The sequence below is a fragment of the Mastigoproctus giganteus genome, chromosome 10 (assembly GCF_048544385.1).
Source record: "Mastigoproctus giganteus isolate SK-2022 chromosome 10, ASM4854438v1, whole genome shotgun sequence".
Lineage (NCBI taxonomy): Eukaryota > Metazoa > Arthropoda > Arachnida > Uropygi > Thelyphonidae > Mastigoproctus > Mastigoproctus giganteus.
Genome location: NC_143584.1, coordinates 202,431,585 through 202,454,424, shown reverse-complemented (window position 1 = coordinate 202,454,424; position 22,840 = coordinate 202,431,585). Strand labels below are relative to the sequence as shown.

The window sequence follows — 22,840 nt, the reverse complement described above, 5'->3', positions numbered from 1 at the left end:
AAAAAAACTACGTGAATGCAATGATGCAGTGTACCGATATAATCTGCCAAGCGGTGGGTTCGTCCACTAGCGAGAGGGGTGACAGCATAGGGTTAACCAGGAACCCCATAAATTCTGTCCTTTCAGTATACATACGATTAAAGGATTCAGGATATTGTTGTTGATGGGAGACAGCAATAACTCTGATAATAGGATACTTTATATTGAAGACAGTAAGGAAGCCAAAGGTTTGTTCACATATTTTTTTCTGGGAAAAAAAAAAAAAAACAAAAAAAACCCCATTACAGTAAGTGTCAACAAAATAAGCTCTATCATGTGTATCAGCAAAACTTCTGATTGTTTGGCAGATGTCATCATGCAATGATTTGTAATCAAAAAGTTCATACCCTGACTAGCTAAAACATCAGTAGGAAGATGCTGTTTTTAATATATTGTCTACATATTCAGCCATCTGAACGTGTCTAAGGACTCTGCACGATGGGTTCCAAGATTGCTGATGCCTTTGCAGAAGTAATGTCGAATGCAATGCTCTTGCCAACTGTTGGATTTGTGTAATGTGGATTTGAGAACTTTTTGATTGGTTGGTGACAAATGTTGGATGTACCCTGCTTTGATTTGTCTCAGGAAGTCATAAATGAAGTGAAATCGTGGTTTTAGGCAAAAAGTGCAGACTTCTATAATCAAGGCATTAAACAACTGATCCATAGATGGGAGAAATGTGTTATTATACATGGAGGGTACATAGAAAAGGATTAAAGTTCCAGTGAAGTTTCACCTTTCTAAGGCTATTATTTCTACGTAAGGGTATGAACTTTTTGATACCCCCTTGTAAAATAATATCTTTTCGAATATTCTAGAAAGATTGTTGATGGTCTGTTAATTAATAGAAAAAAGTTAGCAGGGCAGCAAAGCCATATTTTGGTAGGAAAAAATGGGAAAAGCAGGATGATTTCTGTATGTATTTTAATTATATGTAATATAATTTGTGGGTGGTAGATGACTCTCATCAAATGGTGCAATACCACCACTTTGCTTACTGGAGGCTTGAAGTGGCAGAACCCACGTTTAGTCTCCAGAGAAAAGATCCGGTAAACCCTACCTCATCTCTTCCATCAAGCAGAATGATTGATGTCTTTTGAGATTATGATGTGACATCATGGCGAGATCAAATCTTCCTTATATTTTGTGGGTACAGGTCTAAAACAGTCTTTGCAGGCTGGCCATTATTCAGTACAATGCACTGAACCTATCAGTAACTCTCTAGGAGGTTTCCGGATCAGCTAGTGTATAATCTCGCTGCCTCTACTTTGCCAGATAGTGACTAGTGTGTATGTGGGGGAGTACATTGTTGAGGCCACATTATGTCAAGGAGTTGGGTAAATTCTTACCATGTGTATGCCATATCCAAAAATTTCATTACTTCATACAGCATCTCCACTGCCACCTTACTCTGAAAACATCATGAATTGTCAAACCAACAGAAAAAACTGATCTGCGAAAAGATCTAAACCTTTCAAACACTTCCTTGTTCATTTCATACAACATATATGTGGTCTCAGTTCTAATCTCAATATGTCCATTTCCACTTACAGTTTGCCAAACCCCATGTGCTTTTTCTGAGAGAATCTCAGTTATCGGTTGATGCAACCACTGCTCATCTCATTGGTCTGAAATATTCACTGTACGATTCCTTTCGCTTCAAAGGTGGTACTTATGCATATGACTGTTCTCATATTCCCTGTCAGGGACTCAGTAATTTAGAATCTCCTCTTTTTGATCTTTGGCATAAAACCACATTCAGTCAAATTAATCTGTTGTCTCTATCATTCTCCCAACTCCACTAATCACTTGGACTTTCTCTCTTTGAAACTTGACTTTCTCCAGTCCAACTTTCCTAACAGTGAAGTAATTTCCCTTGCTGATTTTAATGTTCACAACTCCAGGTGGCTTCCATTTTCCAGTCACACAGAACGAGCTAATCGGAATCAATTACTAATGATCTCGCACAAATTATTTACCTACTAAAATATCAGACAATTCTAACCGCACAGCCAACACGCTTGATCTTTTTCTCAAAAACAACCCTTCTAAGTATATGGTCAAGGTGAATGGTTCTCTAGGCACCTCAGTTCACAACTTGGTGATGGTCTCTTCTACAATGGAGTCTTTCCCTTGTGGCCTCCTCAGCTAAAGATAAAGCCAACTTACTAACATCCTACTTTTGTTCTAAATCTTGTATTGAAGATTTTTGTAAACCACTTCCTATCATTCCCAGCATACTCCACTCAATGTGCCTTCCATAGTCTTTCATCAAAAGGATGTCAGAAGAATTTTGAAAAATCTTGATATTTCACTTGTTCTTAATATCTGTGCTCCTGAGTTACTCCTGTGTTGACTTTTTACAATTTCTTGTAAAAGAAATTGTAAAAAGTCAACACCTTCAAGAATATCAAGAATTTTGAAAAATCTTGATATTTCACTTGTTCTTAATATCTGTGCTGCTGAGTTACTCCTGTGTTGACTTTTTACAATTTCTTATTCCATTGTTGTTTTTCCTTCTGCCTGGAAATTTGCTCATATCCAGGCAGTTCCTACAAAGGGTGACAAATCTCTCCCATCCAATTATTGTTCCATTGCCTCTACTTGTAGTAGTAGTAGTAATAGTAGTAGTAGCAGTGGCATGTGATGCAAGAAAGCAAGTGTATGAGCTTATGCAGCATCAGCCAAAAAAAAAAAAAAAAAAATCACACCATTCCCTCCAAATGCCTGTCCAGTTCCTCCTTAAATTTATTCAACCTATCAACTTCCACAACGACAGATGGAAGTTTGTTCCAGCAATTAACCACCCGCTGGCTAAAGGCAAATTTCCGCACATCTATTCTACATCTGTCTTTTCTTAATTTGAATTTATGCCCCCTTAGGTTCGTAATCCGAACAAGTTGAAGGATCCCATCAGAATTCAGCGTGCTCAACCCATTCAAGGCCTTATACACCTCAGTCAGATCACCGCGCAGGTGCCTAGTCTCCAGCCACTGCAATTTGCAGCACTTAAACCTCTCTTGGTAAGAAGATCCCTTCATTCCCCTCACCAATCTTGTTGACCTTCTCTGTACACACACTCAAGAAATCTACATCCTTCCTAAAATGAGGCCTCCAGACCTGTACGCAGTACTCAAGGCATGGCCTGACCATTGCCTTATACAGAGGGATAATCATCTCCTTTTCCCTGCTAGCAAAATTCCTATATATCATTGACAAAATCCCATGACCTGCCCTGGCAGCCTGTCTGCATTGCTCAGAAAACTTCATATCTGACTGCACAATTACTCCCAGGTCTTTTTCATTTTCTACCACCTTAAGTGTAGTACCACACAGTTGGTACGTTTCTCTGAGGTTACTTCTACCCATATGCAGTACTTTGCATTTGTCAAGGTTAAACTTCAGTTGCCACTTCTTAGCCCATCTGCCAAAATTATCTAGATCCTGTTGCAGTAGCACACTGCCATTACTGTCATTAACAACCCTGCCAACCTTTGTATCATCTGCAACCTTCGACACTAAGTCTGATATACCTTCATCAATATCATTGATAAATATACAAAACAACAGTGGACCTAACACCGAACCCTGTGGGACTCCACTAATAACATTAGTCCAAGAAGAGCAGCACCCATTGATTACCACCCTCTACCTTCTCCCACTTAACCATCCTTTTATCCATTGTAGCAACTTACCCTTAATACCATTCTGCTCCAATTTGTACAATAGTCTTCCATGTGCAACAGTGTCAAAAGCTTTCCTGAAATCCAAATATATGATATCAAAATTATTTTTTTGCATCCAGTTCCTTTGTAACCACATCACAATATCGTTCCAAAGTAATGTAAAACTCCCTTAATTGCCAACTCCTACACTATCTCAAAACCTTCCATATAATCAATGATCACCAATAAGTATTCTGTCAGTGTCAATTCACCTAACGATATGCCAGTTTATATTATCCATTTATGGACAAATTCAATGGAAAAGTTTGTGAAACTCAAGCAGTTGCTCTTGACATTTCAAAAACTTTAGATTGTGTGTGACATAAAGATCTAAACAAACTTTCATCTTATGGTTGCCGATTATTTTTTGCAATTGGGTATCCAGTTTTCTCTTTTGATGACAGACGGCAGAGAATGATATATGCCTCTCTGCCTTCTAACTTCTCCACTAATGCTGGTGTTCCCCAAGGTTCAGTTTGTTTTCTCACTCTTTACCTTTTGTATATTAATGATTTTCTTCCATTGACTGAAAATCCTATCTATAGTTTTGCTGATAACAGCATATTGCATTCCACCTTCCAGTTTGAGAAATGCTGATTTGCACAAAAAGCTTCAACCTCTTGAATACTGACTACCAATTCCTTAAATCCTGATCTCTAGATAATTCTCCAGTGGGGCCATAATAACTTAGTTAAATTTCAATTCCCTCCCTCTCTCTCTTCCAAACAAGTCCAAACATATGCTGCAATCAGTGAGCATCCTTATACTGTTCAAATTCAAAGTCACAGAATCAATTTTACTTCTTCCTCCTCCTTCATCACTAACTTCTGTTTTCTGGAACAATCTTGTTTCATATGCATTTCCTGAAAATTACAACAGAAATTCATATCTAATGTCAAAATGTACCCTCTTCTATCTTCTCAACCTTCAAACCACACATGGTACTAAGTACTATAGGTTCTAATATTGTTTGAGTTTGTTTATATAAAAAAATAAAAACAAACAAACCAGAAATTGGACAGAAAACATTTATAGGTATCATTTATTGCATTTGTAATAATTAAGTTTCTTATTTGTTAAATTAATAAATTTGCATAAAAATTCATAGGAATAAATAAATTAACAATTATTTCTTTAAATGGAGATCATAATAAGGCAAAAATAATACAAAGAAGCAAGAAAGCATCTGACCTCTTGTTTCGTCTTAGATGCATGCAGAAAACGTTCTTGATAATAACCTCTGAGCATTAATAATGCATTCTGTAGTGCTGCAGCTAGCTCTGCCTGAGTCATATTAGGGTTCTGCAAAAAAACCCAAAATAATATAAAATAATGATACAGAAAATAAACTGAGTTAGATATCTGCTTTAAACTGTGTTCATTACTGTAATATATATATATATAAAAAAAAAAAAATGGATGTATCAATAATAATTCAGTTTAATATGAAGAGAGTAATCAACTTACTACAAGATCAACATATATTACTAATTTCTGTTCATAACATTTAAAATATACAAATCTTGGAAATACTGGAACTAAGAAAAATAAATAATTCAGAAAAAAAACAAAACAAAACTGGAGAATACTATTAAATACAAAAGGCATTATTTATACCTCCCAAACATATGTAGGTTATACATGTGATTAACAGCATAATTAGACCTTTGCCTACAAACCTTTATTCATTATAATCTCTGAACTATATCTTATCATTAGGATTTAATTATTCATTTATTTATTATAAATTAACCCTGGGTTTTGCATGTGAAAATTTAACCAGGAATAATTTAAAATTGTTCGTTTTTGTGAGAGCACCACTATTTTCAATATTTTCTGAACAAAACTGTGAAAAGCCATGTTCCATATGAAAAACATATATTTTTGAAGTTAAAACTCCCTTCAGACCTAGTTTTTTTTTTTTTTTTTTTTTATGTGAACCCCAAACACGAGAGGTATTAGAACCTATAGTACTTAGTACCGTGCTTGTGTTTGAGGTTGAGAAGACGAAAGAAGATATTTGTTGACATTGGACTTGATCTTCTGTAGATTGTAATTTTCATGAAATACGTATGAAGGAAGGTTGTTCCAGAAAACGGCAGTTGAATGAATAAATGAGGAAGATGAAAAGTTGGTTCTGTGGGTTTGAAGTTGGACAGTAAATGGACGTTGGCTGGTGGCGGCACGTGTTTGGACTGTTTTGAAAGAGAGAGCGGGAATTATAGAAGCCAATTCAGAAGAACAGTGCCCATGGAAGTATCTGTAGAAGAGGCATGCAGCAGAAACAGTGCTTCTATGAGAAAGCGAGTGGAGAGACTCTGTTAGAGATGAATCATTAATTAACCTAACTGCCCTCTTCTGAATGGAATCAAGAAGCCTGAGAGAGGTTTTGGGGGCACCACCCCAGATGTGGGAACAATATTCCAAGGTAGGGCGATTTTGCGATTTATAGAGTGAGCAGCTGTTTGGAAGAAAAGTAACGCCGAGAGCGAAAGAGAAAACCAAGTTTTTTAGATGCAGAGGAAGCAATATTTGTAATGTGCTTGTGCCAAGAGAGATTAGAAGTCAGGGTAATCCCCAAAAGAGATATATCATTTTGCCTAGAAATCGGAGTGTCACTAAAGATAAGCATAGGAGCAGAAGAATCCTTTTTGCGAGATATAAGACAAGACTGAGTTTTAGAAGGGTTGAAATCAACTAAGTTGTCTTTGCCCCACTGGAGAATTACCTGAAGATCGGCATTTAAGGAGTTGGCAGCAGATTTTCGTGAACTTGAAGCTGATTGAGCAGGACAAGATTTCTCCAAATGGAAAGTTGAATGCAATGTGCTATCATCGGCAAAACAATGGATAGGATTTCCAGTCAATGGAAGAAGGTCATTGATATACAAGAGGAAAAGAGTGGGGGAAAGAACTGAACCTTGGGGGACACCGGCATTAGTGGAGAAGTTAGAAGACAGAGAGCCATCTACCATCACCCTCAGCGAGCGATCAGAGAGAAAACTGGATAACCAATTAATAAAAACAGTTGGCAAACCATAAGATGGAAGCTTGTTTAGAAGACCTTTATGCCAAACACGATCAAAAGCCTTTGAGATGTCAAGAGCAACTACTTGTGTTTCACCGAACCTTTCCATTGAATTAGTCCATAAATGGGTAATATACGCCAGAATATCACCAGTGGATCGACACTGACGGAATCCATACTGCCGATCGTTGATCAGACGGAAGGTTTCTAGGTAGTTTAAGAGTTGGCGGTTAATTGATTTCTCCATTACTTTGGAAAGAGTAGAAGTAATTGCAATGGGACGATAATTGGATGGGAGGGATTTGTCACCCTTTTTAGGAACTGGCTGGATATGAGCAAATTTCCAAGCAGAAGGAAAAACACCTTTGGAATAAGAAAGTGAAAAAAGGCGGCAAAGAATAGGAGTAAGTTCAGGAGCACAGGTTTTGAGAACAAGTGGAGAAATACCATCAGGACCTGGAGCTTTCTTAGCATCAAGATTCATCAAAACCCTTCTGATATCCTTTTCACCGAAGACCACAGGAGGCATTGAATGGAGCATGTTGGGAATGGTGGGAGGTGTTTTACCAAGATCATTAATACATGAGCTGGAAGAAAAATGGGATGCTAGCAGGTCAGCTTTATCCTTGGCTGAAGTGAAAACAGAACCATCTGGTTTGGACAGAGGTGGTAGCAGAGATGGTCAAAAGTTGCGGCCAATAGCAAAAGAAGAAAAGAAGTCTCACAGGTCATCCCATTTTGCATTCTTGTAATGCCAAACAATACGAGATTGGGAATAGCCATGAGATAAAGGTTCCATTGGAGAAGAGACAATCACCAAGTTGTGATCTGAAGTGCCTAAAGGACCTCTCACTTCGACCTTGTACTTAGAAGGGTTGTTTGTGAGAAAAAGATCAAGCGTATTGGCTGTATGATTAGGATTGTCTGGTATTCTTGTAGGTAAATGAACAATCTGTGCTAGGTCATTAGTAATTGCAAAAGCCTCAGCATCTCGACCTGCTGGGTCGGTGTGACTAGAAAACGGAAGCCAGCTGGAGTTGTGAACATTAAAATCACCAAGTAAAATTATCTCACTGTTAGGAAAGTTGGACTGGAGAAAGTCAAGTTGCAAAGAGAGGAAGTCAAAGAGCTCCAAGTGATTAGTGGAGTTGGGAGAACGGTAGAGACAACTGATGAATTTGACACAATGGGGTAGAGATATTTTAAACCAGAGAAGATCAAAGAGAGGAGATTCCAAATTGCCAAGTCTCTGACAGGGAATATCAGAACGGACATATGCACAAGTACCACCTTTGAGGCGAAAGGAATCATACAGCAAATAATTTGGACATCTGAGATGAGCAGTAGTTGAATCAACCGATAACTGAGATTCAGTCAGAAAAAGTACACGGGGTTTGGAAGACTGCAAGTGGAAATGGACATCGTTGAGATTAGAATTGAGACCTCGTATATTTGTGAAATGAATTAGGAAGTCCTTGGGAGGTTTAGATCTTTTCGCAGATAATCTTTCTCTATTATTTTGACAATTCATGGTGTATTCAATAGTAAGAAAAAGTGGGTGGGACATGCTGTATGAAGTAATGAAATTTTTGGATATGGTGTACATGTGGTAAGAATATACCCAGATCCTTGACATAATGTGGCCTCAACAATGCTCCCCGCATACACACTACTCGGACTCCCTCCAGTCACTATCTGGCAGAGTAGAGGTAGCAAGATTATACACTAACTGATCCGGAAGCCTCCTAGAGAGTTACCAATAGGTTTGGTCCAGTGTACTAACTAGCAGCCGGCCTGCGAACACCGTTTTAGAGCTGTACCCTCGAAATGTAAGGAATATTGGATCTCGCCACGACATTCATCATAACCTCAAAAATCATCAATCATACTGCATGATGGAAGAGATAGGGAAGGATTGGCCGGACCTTAGCTCTAGAGACTAAACATGGGTTCCACCACTTCAAGCCTCCAATAAGCAAAGTGGTGGTATTTCACCGGTTGATGAGAGTTATCTAACACCTAGTACTGCCTGGTAACATAGAGGGGCGGCGTTCCTCCATGTGGTGTGGGCGCCACACCTCGACCCCTGCTTGGTTCACACCTGGGTGGTCACCCACCGTGTACTTGTGCATGGAGGTTATACCCAGGTTTACTAACAGTCCCACCATCGTGAAGGTGCAAGCAGAGGATTTGGCTGTCACAGACTGTCCGGACTTCCCAAAATTGGGTCCACTTGACTTGAGTGTCACTCGAATATCAGTTCCATCAGAGTTTTAGACTCCCAGGTATCAAGTACAGCTTGTCTGGCATATCTGAGAGAATGTCTGTGAAAACCATGTACTTCAAAGAATGAAGGAATTAGATTCCAGCTTGTCAGTATCAGGAGCACCTACTACATGAAATGTGAAGGATTCATGTCAAAATGCCCAGGTCAAGGTGTGTGAATACTACACATGGTTTGCAAAGCATGATATGGGCATACTAGTTGAAATTAATATATAATTACTTATGAGCTTCCATGTTACAGGAAAGATGATCTGATTTGTCACTATTGTCAATCGAACATGAAGTAGTAGAAGAAATCAATGTAGAAAATAATAAGAATGTTTGTTTCTGCAAAAACCAGAAAAGTGAAATTTTTGTAAAATTTTGTATTTTATTAATTTTTTTGTACTGTGTTTTTCTTATTGTTAGTAATAGATATATTGTAATATTTATACGATGTTCATTTTCAAATAGAGTAGAGCGTTGAAAATCTGAATGTTGGTAATTTGAAATTTGAATAATCCAAATGAGCCAGCATTTATTTATTTTTTATGCTGGTGCCATAAAATAATTACAGTAAGCGGCACTTACTGTGGTCACATTTGCAAATTGAATTTTGATTCTATTAAACAGCAATTCTAATAAGTGAAAATCAGAGGAATATGATCCAGAGGCTATAAAAATAAAGATATAAAACACAAATTAACACTTTTATTACCTTACCAATTAACGAAATTAGATGATACATTGAAAATCGACAAACAAACTGAATGTTGAATCGACAAACGATCAACGAGAAAAGTGAAATTTTTGTAAAATTTTGTATTTTGTTAATTTTTTTGTACTGTTTTTCTTATCGTTAGTAATAGATACACTGGTGTTCAAAGAAAGTGCATCACCTAGGAATTTCACATTTCTAACCCTCGATGGTATGTCACATTAATGACTAGCATCACAAATAGAAATATAAACAAAAGATATCTATTAATAGTAAAGGCAAAGCTAAGTAATATTTGACAGGTGCTCTCAAATATTCCAAAATGAGCATTTGCAACCTTTATACAACAGTTTTGGTAAACACAGTTTACCAAAACTGTTGTATAAATTATGGCTGAAATGTTATCAGAAGCCCTCAATTTGCTTATCGTTTTAAATGGAAAACCAAATATTCATTTGGTTTTCCATTTCAACTAAATATTAGTGCAAACTAATATTTAGTTGAACCGCCTCCCTGATGACAGCAGCACACCGTCAAGGGTTGACAAGATCAATTTCTGAAGATAATCAATTGATAGTTAGTGGTTCCAAACACGAATCATGGTTCCTGAAGTTCACAAAGAGTCTTTGTTTTCTTTCTGGCAACTGCAGATTTCACATTGTGCCAATAGTTCTCTACAGGATTCAGATTCAGGCTGTTTCCTGGTCAGCTAAGAGTTGTAATGGACCATTCTTCCAACCATTTTTTCACCTGTAACAAATTTAAACACATTACCGTCAAACCTCTAATGCAGAAATGAAGGTAAAGTAACTACAGAAGTGTCTACTTCACTTTTCGCCCAATGACAAGGAGCAGAGTCGTCCTAAAAGATGCAGTTACTTGGCAGGCTGAAATGGTCTCTAATGGTTGGCAGCAACATGCCTTCCAATATAGCTAGGTATCCACTGGCATTTAAGGAACCTTTTATAAAAATGCAAGTGACCTACTCCACAATACGAAATGCACCCCCATATCATTTGGCTGGTAAGGAATTTCACTGTAGACACCATACAGTCTAGATGGTATTCTCACCACGTCTATGGCGAATCGTTTGTCTCCCATCAGAGCCATGCAGGTTGAATTTTTTCTCATCTGAGCAAATAACTGACTTCCACTGCTCGGGAGTCCATTTGACATGCTCCTTACACCAAATTAATCGGGCTTTTTTAATTTTTTGTGTGAAGAGGGGCTTCTTCTTAGGACAATGGGCTACAAGTCCATTTTTGAAGAGGCGTCTTCTGACTGTTACTGCACTTGCTACCACTCCTGTATGTTCTTCCCATTCTCTTTTCAGCTCAGACGAAGAAGCTTTATGGTTTTTAAGGCATAAGAGCTTCAAAAGTGCGGTCCTGTTTTGGTGTAGAGCAGAGGTTCCCAACCTTTCTCGGTTCACGGCGCCCTTACTGTCCCAGTAATTTTTTCACTGCACCCCTAGGCCAAAAGAAATACCTAACACAGTGGTTTTCGACCTTTTAATATATACCTATATATAATAATTTTATTCTTTATATAGAAGTACTAAATAAAGATCAATATAGATCACCACAAAATTAAAAAGATACGGTACAATGGATATTGTACTGTACCCTTTATATTGTACCTTTTTTATAATGAAATAAATATATAAATTTTAAAATAACAATAACTTTAAGTAACTTAAACCCAAATTACACTGCACCCCAAGAATGTCGTTGCGGCACCCCAGTTGAAAAGCACTGGCGTAGAGACTCATTTACATCCGGTTCCTTTTTTCCTATCAGTAGAACCAGTATTCTTGGTTCTGCTGACAGGAAAGAAATCTACTCACTGTCAAAGGATTACAAGATACTCTATAAACAATATGATGGGAAGAACATCCTTATTCATGTAAAGCAACAATAGCACTCTTTCTTTGTGGCATCAACTGCACGTAACTCATCATACCGACACAAGTAAGGAATGACTGCAACTCTTGCAGATCGTGCTTAGATAGCTGAAAGTAACAGCTGATGCAATATTACACCATCACCTACATGTGTCAATCTTATCTGATGCAATCTGTAAGAAATATTGCCATATACTTACATTATTTGGACAATAATTACAATTTTAAAGGGTGATGCACTTTCCTTGAACACCAGGGTATATTATAATATTTATATGATCAATTTCAAGTGGAGTAGTGTCAAAAATCCAAACGTCAATAATTTGAAATTTCAATAATCCAAACGAGCCAGCATTTATTTATTTTTTATGCTGGTGCCATAAAATAATTACAGTAAGCGGCGGTTATTGTGATCACATTTGCAAATTGAATTTTGATTCTATTAAACAGCAATTCTAATAAGCAAAAATCAGTGGAATATGATCCAGAGGCTATAAAAATTAAGATACAAATTTACACTTTGATTACCTTACTGATTAACAAAATTAAATGATATGTGAAAACCGACAAACAAACTGAATACTGAATCAACAAATGATCAACAAACTGAATGCTGTCCAACTCAAGTACTCTTGCTGAAAAGAGAGATCTGGCAGCAAAGAAACAAAGTTTGAAAATGGTGCAGCAAAAAAAAAAAATGCCGTTTCACGTAGAAATAAGCAATTATTTCTGCGTGAAAGTTTAACAATATACAAGTTTGTGCAATAGTACCATGTAAGTACACAGCAAAGTCTAAAATGGCATTGTTTTAGGTATATCTCATATTGCGAATACCTTCACAATGAGTTTCCATGACATCGCACTATCCTGAATAAAGGGCTCATATCTGGTGAGTATGGGCTTGGCACACCCAGGGTCCTGAGCTGGATATCATCATTCTTCTCTTTCTTGGTGATTTCCTTCTACTTCTCTCTCTCTCTCTCTCTCTCTCGGGGTAATAGGGAAATTTTTTGGCTGGTGCAGCATAAGCCTCAGGCTTCCTTGCACCATATGGCTGATAATAATAATAATAAGTAACGCTTCACCAATGGAGAAGACTATTGTTACTTATTCTCAGCGGATGCCACCACCCAGATGGCACCATTTCAAGAATATTTGGCCTATCTTTGGTGGGTGGATAGGTACCCTGGTGATGCAATGACAGCAATTCATTTATTAAGCATAACTGCACAATATGAGAGATGCCTGATAGCGTATGAAATGAATCAGACTAAAATGGTTTTAGGGCTGAAGTCTCAGGCTGCGTGAAAGTTTAACAACATACAAGTTTGTGCAATAGTATCATGTTAGTAGGCAGCAAACTTTAAAATATTTGAAAATGGCACTGTTTTAGGTGTAGCTCATATTGTGAATACCATTGCAACGAGTTTGCCAGAGAGTGAATGGAGGCAGTCTGAGTAGTGTGTATGCAGTGGGGGAAGGTATTGTCAAAGCCACACCATTTCAAGGAGCTGGGTATATTCTTACCATGTGTATGTCGTATCCTAAAATTTCATTACTTAATACAGAATGTCACATGCTGTATTAAGTAATAAAATACAGTCGGCATTCGTATAGCACGTGTTTGCATTACACGAATTCGATCATACACGATTTATAAATAGGGGAACGTTATCTTATATAACACGAACCGAATTCGCTTATACACGATTCGCCTTTGTGTTTACAAGAAATGGCAGTCGAACGGGGAATCACCCCAACTGAACGCAAAACGATAGCAATGAAGAAGAGTCTGAAAATGTATGTGTTTTATATCAGTGAAGGGGAAACACATTTCACCATAATAACGTAAAAACCAACACAATTCCAGCTATCGGTATAATCGGAAATGCAATTAGATGGAGTTTACTACCAGTTTATAACAGATTCCACTAGCAGAAACGCAACTGGAAATTGTTTTTATTGTTTTATGGTAGTAACCTCCAGAAATGTGCTTTGGTAAAATGTGAGGTGTTAATTAATAGTGTATCTCGGCCTTTACGGTGTTATTTATTCAGTTGCTACACGCGCGCAGCTTTGTTTATGTGTATCAAGCGTGCCACCTCGTTTTGTAATTGTGCTTTATTCCCTAAAAATTAGTAAAATACTTAAAAGGTGTGAAAAGGAAGCATCCTGGCTAAGACACTGCACATTCAGAGAGAAAAAAAAAAAGCAATATCGATAAACAGAGGCGGACTGGGTCAAAAATTCTTACCCGGGAAAATTTATAGTGGCCTCATACTACGGTTTATGGCCATAATCACACCCGCCTCCGGCCCACCGTGGTTTCCCCCGTAAGGCTTATGGCCAGTCCTCTTCTGTCGATAGAGAAAAAAATACGAAATTGTGAAACGCTTTGAGCGAAATTAAAGACCATGTGATATTGCACGTGCTACAGACCTAAATGAGGCAACGCCGAGAATTACAAAGAATGCAGCGAAAATAAAAACAACTTTCATAGCAGGAACAACTCAAAGTGTAATTAAAATCCATTAGATTAAGACACAAGAATTGGAAGAGATGGAACGGCTGTCATCTGTTTGGATAGAAAATCAAACAAAAAGCAAGTTTGCTTACGATAGAAGCAAAAGCATTAGCAATATTTTATTACGACTTACGTATTATAATTTATACTTACGTATTATAAAATACGTAAGTATTTTATTACGACTATTTTATTTAATATAATAATTTTTTTACGAATAAAATACGTATTTTATTCGTAAAAAATACTTTTTTAGTATTAAAAAATACTTTATTATAATATAATATTATTTTTATTACTTATTTTAATCTTATTTAAAATTACCCGATTATTTATTGTATTTGGTAATGTTTTGGTTCCAAATGTGTGTTCAATCTTGGGTGGTCGGCACCTAACCCTACTTTTCCCATAGGGCCTGTTGTTTATATTGCACGATTTTGCATTGCACGAGGGTTTCTAGGAACGCAACTATCGTGCTATACGAGGACAGACTGTACAGCATGTATTTCATTACTCTGAATTATCCCCCCCCCACACTTTTCTTACTCTGAATACACCATGAATTGTGAAACCAATATAAGAAACTTATATGTGAAAAGATCTAAACCTCCAAATACTTCCCCATTCACTTCACAAATGTACATAGTCTCAGTTCTAATCTCAACAATTTCCACTTACAGTCTGCGAAAACCCCTATACTTTTATTGAGAGAATCCCAGTTTTTGGTTGATTCAACCATTGCTCATCTCAGTTGTCCAAATTATTTGCAGCATGATTCTTTTCGCTTTAAAGGTACTTTTGCATATGTTCATTCTGATTTTCCTGTCATAAACTTAGTAATTTGGAATCTCCTCATTTTGATCTTCTCTGGTGAAATCTTTCTACCAAATGAATTTGACAAAATGTAGTGAAATCTTTCTACCACATTTTGTCAAATTCATCTGTTGTCATTATCATTCCCCCAACTCCACTAATCACTTGCAACTCTTTGACATCTATTTGCAAATTGACTTTCTCCAGTCCAACATTCCTAACAGTGAAGAAATTTTCCTTGGTGATTTTAATGTTCACAACTCCAGATGGCTTCCAATTTCCAGTCACACAGACCGAACTGGTCAAGATGCTGAAGCTTTTGCGATTATTATATGTATATGATGAGTATATGACGAGTTTGCGATGAGTATATGATGACCTAGCACAGATTGTTCATTTACCTACCAGAATACGAGACAATCCTAACCATAAGGCCAACATGCTTAATCTTTTTCTAACGAACAACCCTTCTAAGTATACAGTATAAAGGTGAATGGTCCTCTAGGCACCTGAGATCACAACTTGGTGATAGTCTCTTCTCCAATGGAGCCTTTCTCTTGTGTCCATTTTCAACCTCCTGTTGTTTGGCATTGCAAGAATGCAAAATGGGATGATCAAGATTTGTTTTCTTCATTCCCTTGGTCGGATTACTGTTTGAAATCTTCTGATGTCAACGTTTACTCAGATCATGTCTGTGTCGATTCTTGTGGGGATGAAATCCTTTATTCCACACTCCACCTTAAAATCTTGTCCATTTAAACCTTGGTTTTCCAAGAAATGTGGCTGTTAAAATGAAGAATGTTGCATATTATAATTTGCTTGTTTCCAAATCTTCAGTTTCATTTCCTACCATCAATCAAAGCTTGCAACAATTTTAAAGCAGTTATTAATCTGTCCAAACTAGATTTCGAATAGGCTAAGAGTAGAAAACTTGTTTCTTGTCCAAATGGTAGCCGAGCATTCTGGTCTCTTGTCAAAGCTACTAGCCGCAACTTTTGCCAATCTCTATTCCAACCTCTGTCAAAACCAATGGTTCTATTGCCACTTCAGCCAAAGATAGAGGTGACCTGCTGGCATCCTATATTTCTTCCAATACATGTATTGACGATCTTGGTAAACCACCTCCCACCATACTCCATACGGAGTATGGTGGGATGTGGTTTACCAAAATTACATAATGCTTCCATCAAAAGAATTTCAATCAACCTTGATGTTTCTCCACTTGTTCTCAACATTTGTGCTTCTGAACTTAGTCCTGTTTTGTGTTGCCATTTTTCACTTCCTTCTTCTAAAGGTGTTTTTCTATTTGATTGGCAGGCTGCATTTTGAGTACTGTATACGTCTGGAGGCCTCACGTTAGGAAGGATTTATACCTGCTGCAACAGGTGTAGAGAGGGAAACCAGATTGGTGAAGGGAACAAACGGGTGCTCTTATTTAGTAAGGGTTGTTCTGCAAATTACATTATACATTATTAGCATCAGTAGAGGCATATGATGCAAGAAAGCAAGCTTATACAGCATCAGCCAAAAAAAAAAAAAACCCCCTTCCCATTTACTCAAAATGTTTGTCTAGTTCTGTCTTGAATTTTTTAAGCTGTCAACTTCTACAGTGATACATGGAAGTTTTTTCCAACAATCAACCACCCACTGGTAAAGGTAAATTTCTGCACATCTATTCTATAATGGTCTTTCCTCAATTTGAATGTATGTCCCCTCAGGCAATTAATCTGGGCAAGAGGAAGAATGTAATCAGCATTAAGATGCTCAAACCATTCAAGGCCTTATATGCAGAGTGAACAGAAATCATGGGATACCTACCTAGTAATGGGTAGGTCCACCTGTAGTCCGAATAACAGCAGTCACATGGTGAGGCATTGAGTCCACTAGTATTTCCATCCAAGCATGCTACACCACTGTTCACAATTCCGTTGCATTCCTGGGTTGTTGTTGTTTTGGTTTTTAGGAGCATTAGCTGCTCAAAGGGGAATGTTCAACTAAGGCCATATTGCTCCGGGGATATGCGGTGGTCATTCTCTGACCTTTCCGCATCCTCTGTATTTGATGGGCATGGGCTTGAACCCCGGTCTAATCAAGAAGCGTGTGCTACGCACTGCTGCTCCTGCCCATACTGCAATAATTAAAGACAAACACCAGCCAAGGAATAAAAAATTTTTTTCCTATAAAAATAATGTGATACACTATCGGGAATATTACAATAAATTACGATAAAATGTTAAAAATATAGTTAAAAATATACCGAAGCAATAAAATTATCTAAAATAAACTGGATTAAAAGCGATAAAACCTGAAGCTTTCGGAGACTGCTGTCTCCTTCTTCAACAGTATACTATCACTGCAATGACACATCCTTAAGTAGCAGACCCATGGCACTCATGCACGTGGTCCATCAGACACATGGTCGGCATTCCCCATGTGCTCCTGCCCACCTGGCTACGGAGGCGTCACATTCCTGGGTGGAGGATCCAAAGCTTGAATGGACCTTTCCACAGCATCCCAAAGATGCACCACAGGGTTCATGGATGGTGAACGGGGAGGCCATTCCATGGCGACAAAACCTGTGGGGAAGAGTCCGTTGCCCTGTGGGTGCACGATGACCATGAAGGGATATAGATGGTCTGCAAGTATAAACACGTAACCTAGACAGTTTAGAGATGCGTCTAGATGTACCAGAGGTCCCAACATGTGCCAGTTGAACATTCCCCAGACCATTACCAACTGTCCAGCTACCTGAACAGTTCCATGTTGACATGACAGGTGCATAGCTTTGTGTGGATTCTGCCACACACACACCCTCCTGTCCACTCGAAATAATTGGAAATGGGATGCATCAGACCAGGAGACCCATCTCCAATCATCCAAGGTCCAGTGCTGATGTTCTTTTGCCCAGTTGAGGAATAGTCCTGTGTTGTGGTGTTAGCAATGGAAATCTGGTGTGTCGGTGGCTCCCATAACCTAATGCGGCTAATAATTGCTGATGGTCTTGGTGGAGATGTTTCTGACACTTTCCTTGTTGAATTGCAAATTTACAAATTTACTCATCAAGTACAGGTCAATGTTGAAAAAAAGTCACTAGTTAGGGTTGAATGTGAAAGTGTCTGCAATTCTGCCCAGACACGATAGGAGGGAGTATATGATGAGAGCCTTGTCAATCAATTCGGCCCTGGAGAGATTGTGCAAGGCTCAAGGGGTAGAATTTTTTTCAGCCTGGTCTGTGCTTGTTGACAGAAGAGACTGCTTCTACAGGGATGGGATACACTTAAATAGAAAGGGTGCAAGAATATTTGCTGATGCTATCGACGCAGTGTTAGGTGGGTCGGAAAACTGCTAGCGTGGGGGGATACACAGACTAAAAGGTTAACAGTGGCCACAGGCAGAGGCAAAAGTGATTCTTGCACTGTTTCTATTAGGGGCAGCAGACTGGAAAGCAAAGTAATGGAGATTTCCAGGACTACTGGGAGTCATAGTGGAACAAGTAAATACATGGGCTGTGTTAGGGTGGCTAGGAGCAGGAACAGGTGCATGTACACCAATGCTAGGAGTATAGTTAATAAATTTGATGAGCTTGAAGTGCTAGTGAAGACATCAAAGGCAGATATTGTTGAGATATCAGAGACTTGGTGTCATACAGATATAGGCAATGCAGAGTTTGAATTTGTAGAGTACAATGTGTATAGGAAGGTTAGGAAGGGAGGAGGGGTTATGCTGTTAGTTAAGAAGCATAAAATCTAAGGAAGTGCATCCAATTGATGTTGGTGGAAAATGCAGTGTTGAGTGTGTTTGGTGTGAAATAAGCAATGGGAAAGGAAAAATGAAAGTAGGTGTGTGTTACAGGCCTAATGAATATGATGAGTATAATGGGCAATTGTGCAGAGAAACAGAGTGGACCAGTAAATCGGAATGTCTTATAATGGGAGATTTTAACTTTCCAGATATTGACTGGAACTTGTGGATTGGTCACTCGCACACTAGCAAGACTTTTGGGGATTTATTGGATGATTGTTTTCTACTGCAACATGTTCGAGAAGCAATCAGAGGGAGTAATACTTTTGATCTGATTATCAGCAGTGATTTTTCATGCATTAAGAATCTACAAATAAAGGAACCACTGGGCGACAGTGATCACAATGTATTGAAGTGGGAATTATTTAAAGATATAACTACCATTAAGGCTGAAGGGAGGGCTTTTGCTTTCATAAAGGTGACCACAGTGGTCTCAGACAGTTTTTAAATTCTGTACAGTGGGATCAACTGATGATGTTACCAACGTTGAATTCTAAATGGGATGCCTTCAGGGACTTCATCTTGGAGGCTACTAGGCTTTTCATTCCAACTAAGAAATACTGTTCAAGGTTTAGACCTAAATGGATGTCAGATGAACTAATGAGGCTAGTGGCAGAGAAGAAGAATGTATGGGATGCATATAAAGCATCAGGTGATACAGAAGCCTATGGCAGGTATAAACTAGTCTGTAATCAAGTCACAAAGGAGGTTAGGAAGGCAAAGGCAGAGTATGAGAAATTCTTGGCAAAGGATGAAAAGAAAAACAGCAAGGAGTTCTTTACTTATGTAAACTCTAGAAGAAAAAGGATGAATCAGATTGGACCACTTAACATAGATGGGTTGACTATTGATGATCATGCTCAGGTAGCTGATAAACTGAATGAGTATTTTGCATCTACATTCACATATGAGAAGTTATTCAATGAGGGGAGTGCCAGAAGTTTATCCAACCCTAACAGGGAGATAAGTGATTTTGTAATAACTGAGAGCAAAGTGGAGGAAAAATCGTTGAAGTTAAACATAAGAAAGGCACCTGGGGTGGAAGAAATCTTTCCAGTTATATTAAAGGAGGCAGCAAAGGAAGTAAGCAAGCCCTTAGCCATAATTATGAGAGTATCCCTGGGCTCGGGGGAAGTCCCCATGGACTGGAGATGTGCAAATGTATCTCCAATTCACAAAGGGGGATCAAAGGGTGACACGAGTAATTACAGACCTGTTAGTTTAACTTGTGTTCCGGGGAAAATAATGGAATCACTGGTTAAAGAAGCATTACAGGATCATCTAGACAAGACTATAGTAATAGTTAAGACACAGCATGGGTTTGTCAAAGGGAGGTCTTGCATGACCAATTTGATTGCTTACTATGATGTGGTCACAAAGGAACTGAATGCCAAAAATAATTTTGATATAAAATACTTGGATTTCAGGAAAGCTTTTGATACTGTTGCACATGGAAGACTGCTATACAAATTGGAGAGGTATGGCATCAAGGGTAAGCTGCTACAATGGATAAAGGGATGGTTGAGTGGGAGACAACACAGAGTGGTAATCTATGGACACTGCTCTTCGTGGACAAATGTTATTAGTGGAGTTCCCCGGGGTTCGATGTTGGGCCTATTGTTGTTTTGTATATTTATCAATGATATTGATGATTGTATATCAGGTTTAATGCCCAAGTTTGCAGATGATACAAAGGTTGGCAGGGTTGTTAACGACAGTAATGAAGGTATGCTACTCCAACTGGATCTAGATAAGTTGGGAAAATGGGCTGAGAAGTGGCAACTGGAGTTTAACTTTGACAAATGCAAAGTACTGCACATGGGTAGCAATAACCGAAGAGAAACGAACCAACTGGGTTGTACTACACTTAGGGAAGTGGAAAGTGAAAAAGACCTGGGGGTAATTGTGCAGCCAAACATGAAGTTTGCTGAGCAGTGCATACGGGCTGCAAGGGCAGGTCATGGAGTCTTGTCAATGATATATAGGAATTTTTCTAGCAGGGACAGTGAGGTGATAATCCCGTTGTACAAGGGATTATCACCTCACTGTCCCTTAATTCTTGAGGGGAACAAAGGGGTGCTCTTACCAAGAAAGGCTTAAGTTATGCAAATTGCAGCGCCTGGAGAGTAGGCACTTGCGAGGTGATCTGATTGAGTTATATAAGGATATTGAGTTGTATAAAGCCTTGAATGAGTTGAGCAAGCTGAATGTTGATGGGATTCTTCGTCTTGCTCAGACTAAGAACCTGAGGGGGCACAGTTTCAAATTGAGGAAAGATAGTTGTAGAATAGATGTGCAGAAATTTGCCTTTAGCCAGTGGGTAGTTGATTGGTGGAACAGGCTTCCATCTTTTGTTGTGGAAGCTAATAGCCTAAATAAATTTAAGGCTGAGCTGGACAGACATTTGAACGAATGGAGGGAGGAAATGGGAGGGCTTTTTTTTGGTTGATGCTGCAGAAGCTTGCTTTCTTGCATCGTATGCCTCTATTAATGCTAATGGTAAAGTGGGCAGCGATTTGTGCCACTCTCTCTCCAGTTGGCTGAAACATGTTAAGACATATGTCGACGGCCATGTTCATCCACCACCTTTCTTTGTCAACAGCACTGACATCGATTTACTGTCGACGTGAATGCAGTGTACCTATATACCGGTGGGTTCCTCAACTAGAGAGAGTGGTGACAGTGTCGTGTTGCCAGGGGACCAGGTTTCACACGAATTCTGTCCTTTCAGTGAACACCTCAATCCGATCACTCTGCAAGTGCTTATTCTGCAAACATTGCAATTTGTAGAACTGAAGCCTTCTTCATCTGAGCAACCGTTGTTCCATCCACCAATCTTGTGGCCCTTCTTTGTACAGATTCCAGCAGCTCTACATCCTTTCTAAAATGATGCCTCCAGACCTGCATACAGTGCTCTAAGTGGGGCCTGACCATTGCCCTATACAAAGGGCAATGGTGAATGGTTTTTAGCTTGGATAAGGCAATAATAATTGCCTTATCCAAGTTAAAAAGAGGATTATTGCCTTAGCATTAGCATTAGTAGAGGCATATGATGCAAGAAAGCAAGCTTATTCAGCATCAGCCAAAAAAAAAAAAAAAAAAAAAAAAACTCTCTCCCATTTCACACCTCCGTTCGTTCGAAATACCTGTCCAGTTGAGCTTTAAATTTGTTTAGGCTATCAACTTCAACAACAAGTGATGGAAGTCGGTTCCACCAACCAACCACCCGCTGGCCAAAGGCAAATTTCCGCACATCTATCCGACATCCGTCCTTCCTCAATTTGAATTTATGCCCTCTGAGGTGATTATTCTGAGAAAGATGAAGAATCCCATTGGCATTGAGCATGCTCAAACCATTCAAAGCCTTATACACCTCTATCAGATCACCTCGCCGGTGCCTAGTCTCCAGACTCTGTAATTTGCAAAACTTAAGCCTTTCTTCGTAAGAGCAACCCTTTGTTCCATTTACTAATCTTGTTGCCCTTCTCTGTACCCGTTCCAGCAGCTCTACATCCTTCTTGAAATGAGGCCTCCAGACCTGTATACAGTACTCAAGATGTGGCCTAACCATTGCCTTATACAAGGGAATAATCACCTCCTTATCCCTGCTAGAAAAATTCCTGTATATCATTGACAAGACACCATGAGCTACTCTTGCAGCTCGTCTGCACTGCTCAGAGAGCTTCATATCTGCCTGCACAATTACCCCCAGGTCCTTTTCATTCTCCACCACTGTCAGTGTAGTACCGCAGAGTTGATACATTGCTCTGGGGTTACTGTTACCCATATGTAGTACTTTACATTTGTCAATGTTAAACTTCATTTGCCACCTCTCAGCCCATCTGTTCAACCTTTCCAGATCCTGTTGCAGCAGCATAGCATCAGTAGTGTCCTTAACGACCCTGCCAACCTTTGTATCATCTGCAAACTTAGACATTAAACTTGATATCCCATCATCAATATCATTCATAAACACCGAAAACAACAATGGACCCAACACTGAACCTTGAGGAACTCCACTAATA

At 38.7% G+C, this 22,840-nt stretch overlaps 1 protein-coding gene across 3 annotated transcripts in view; it reads right to left on the bottom strand.

The window, feature by feature from the left end:
- Positions 1 to 22,840, bottom strand: part of XNP (ATRX chromatin remodeler XNP) — a 664,672-nt gene that overhangs the window by 37,212 nt on the left and 604,620 nt on the right. For all 3 annotated transcript variants that reach the window (XM_090383634.1, XM_090383636.1, XM_090383635.1), the window contains exon 26: positions 4,956 to 5,066. In XM_090383634.1, the coding sequence (XP_090239760.1) occupies positions 4,956 to 5,066 (111 nt within the window). The remainder of the gene's footprint in view (positions 1 to 4,955; positions 5,067 to 22,840) is intronic.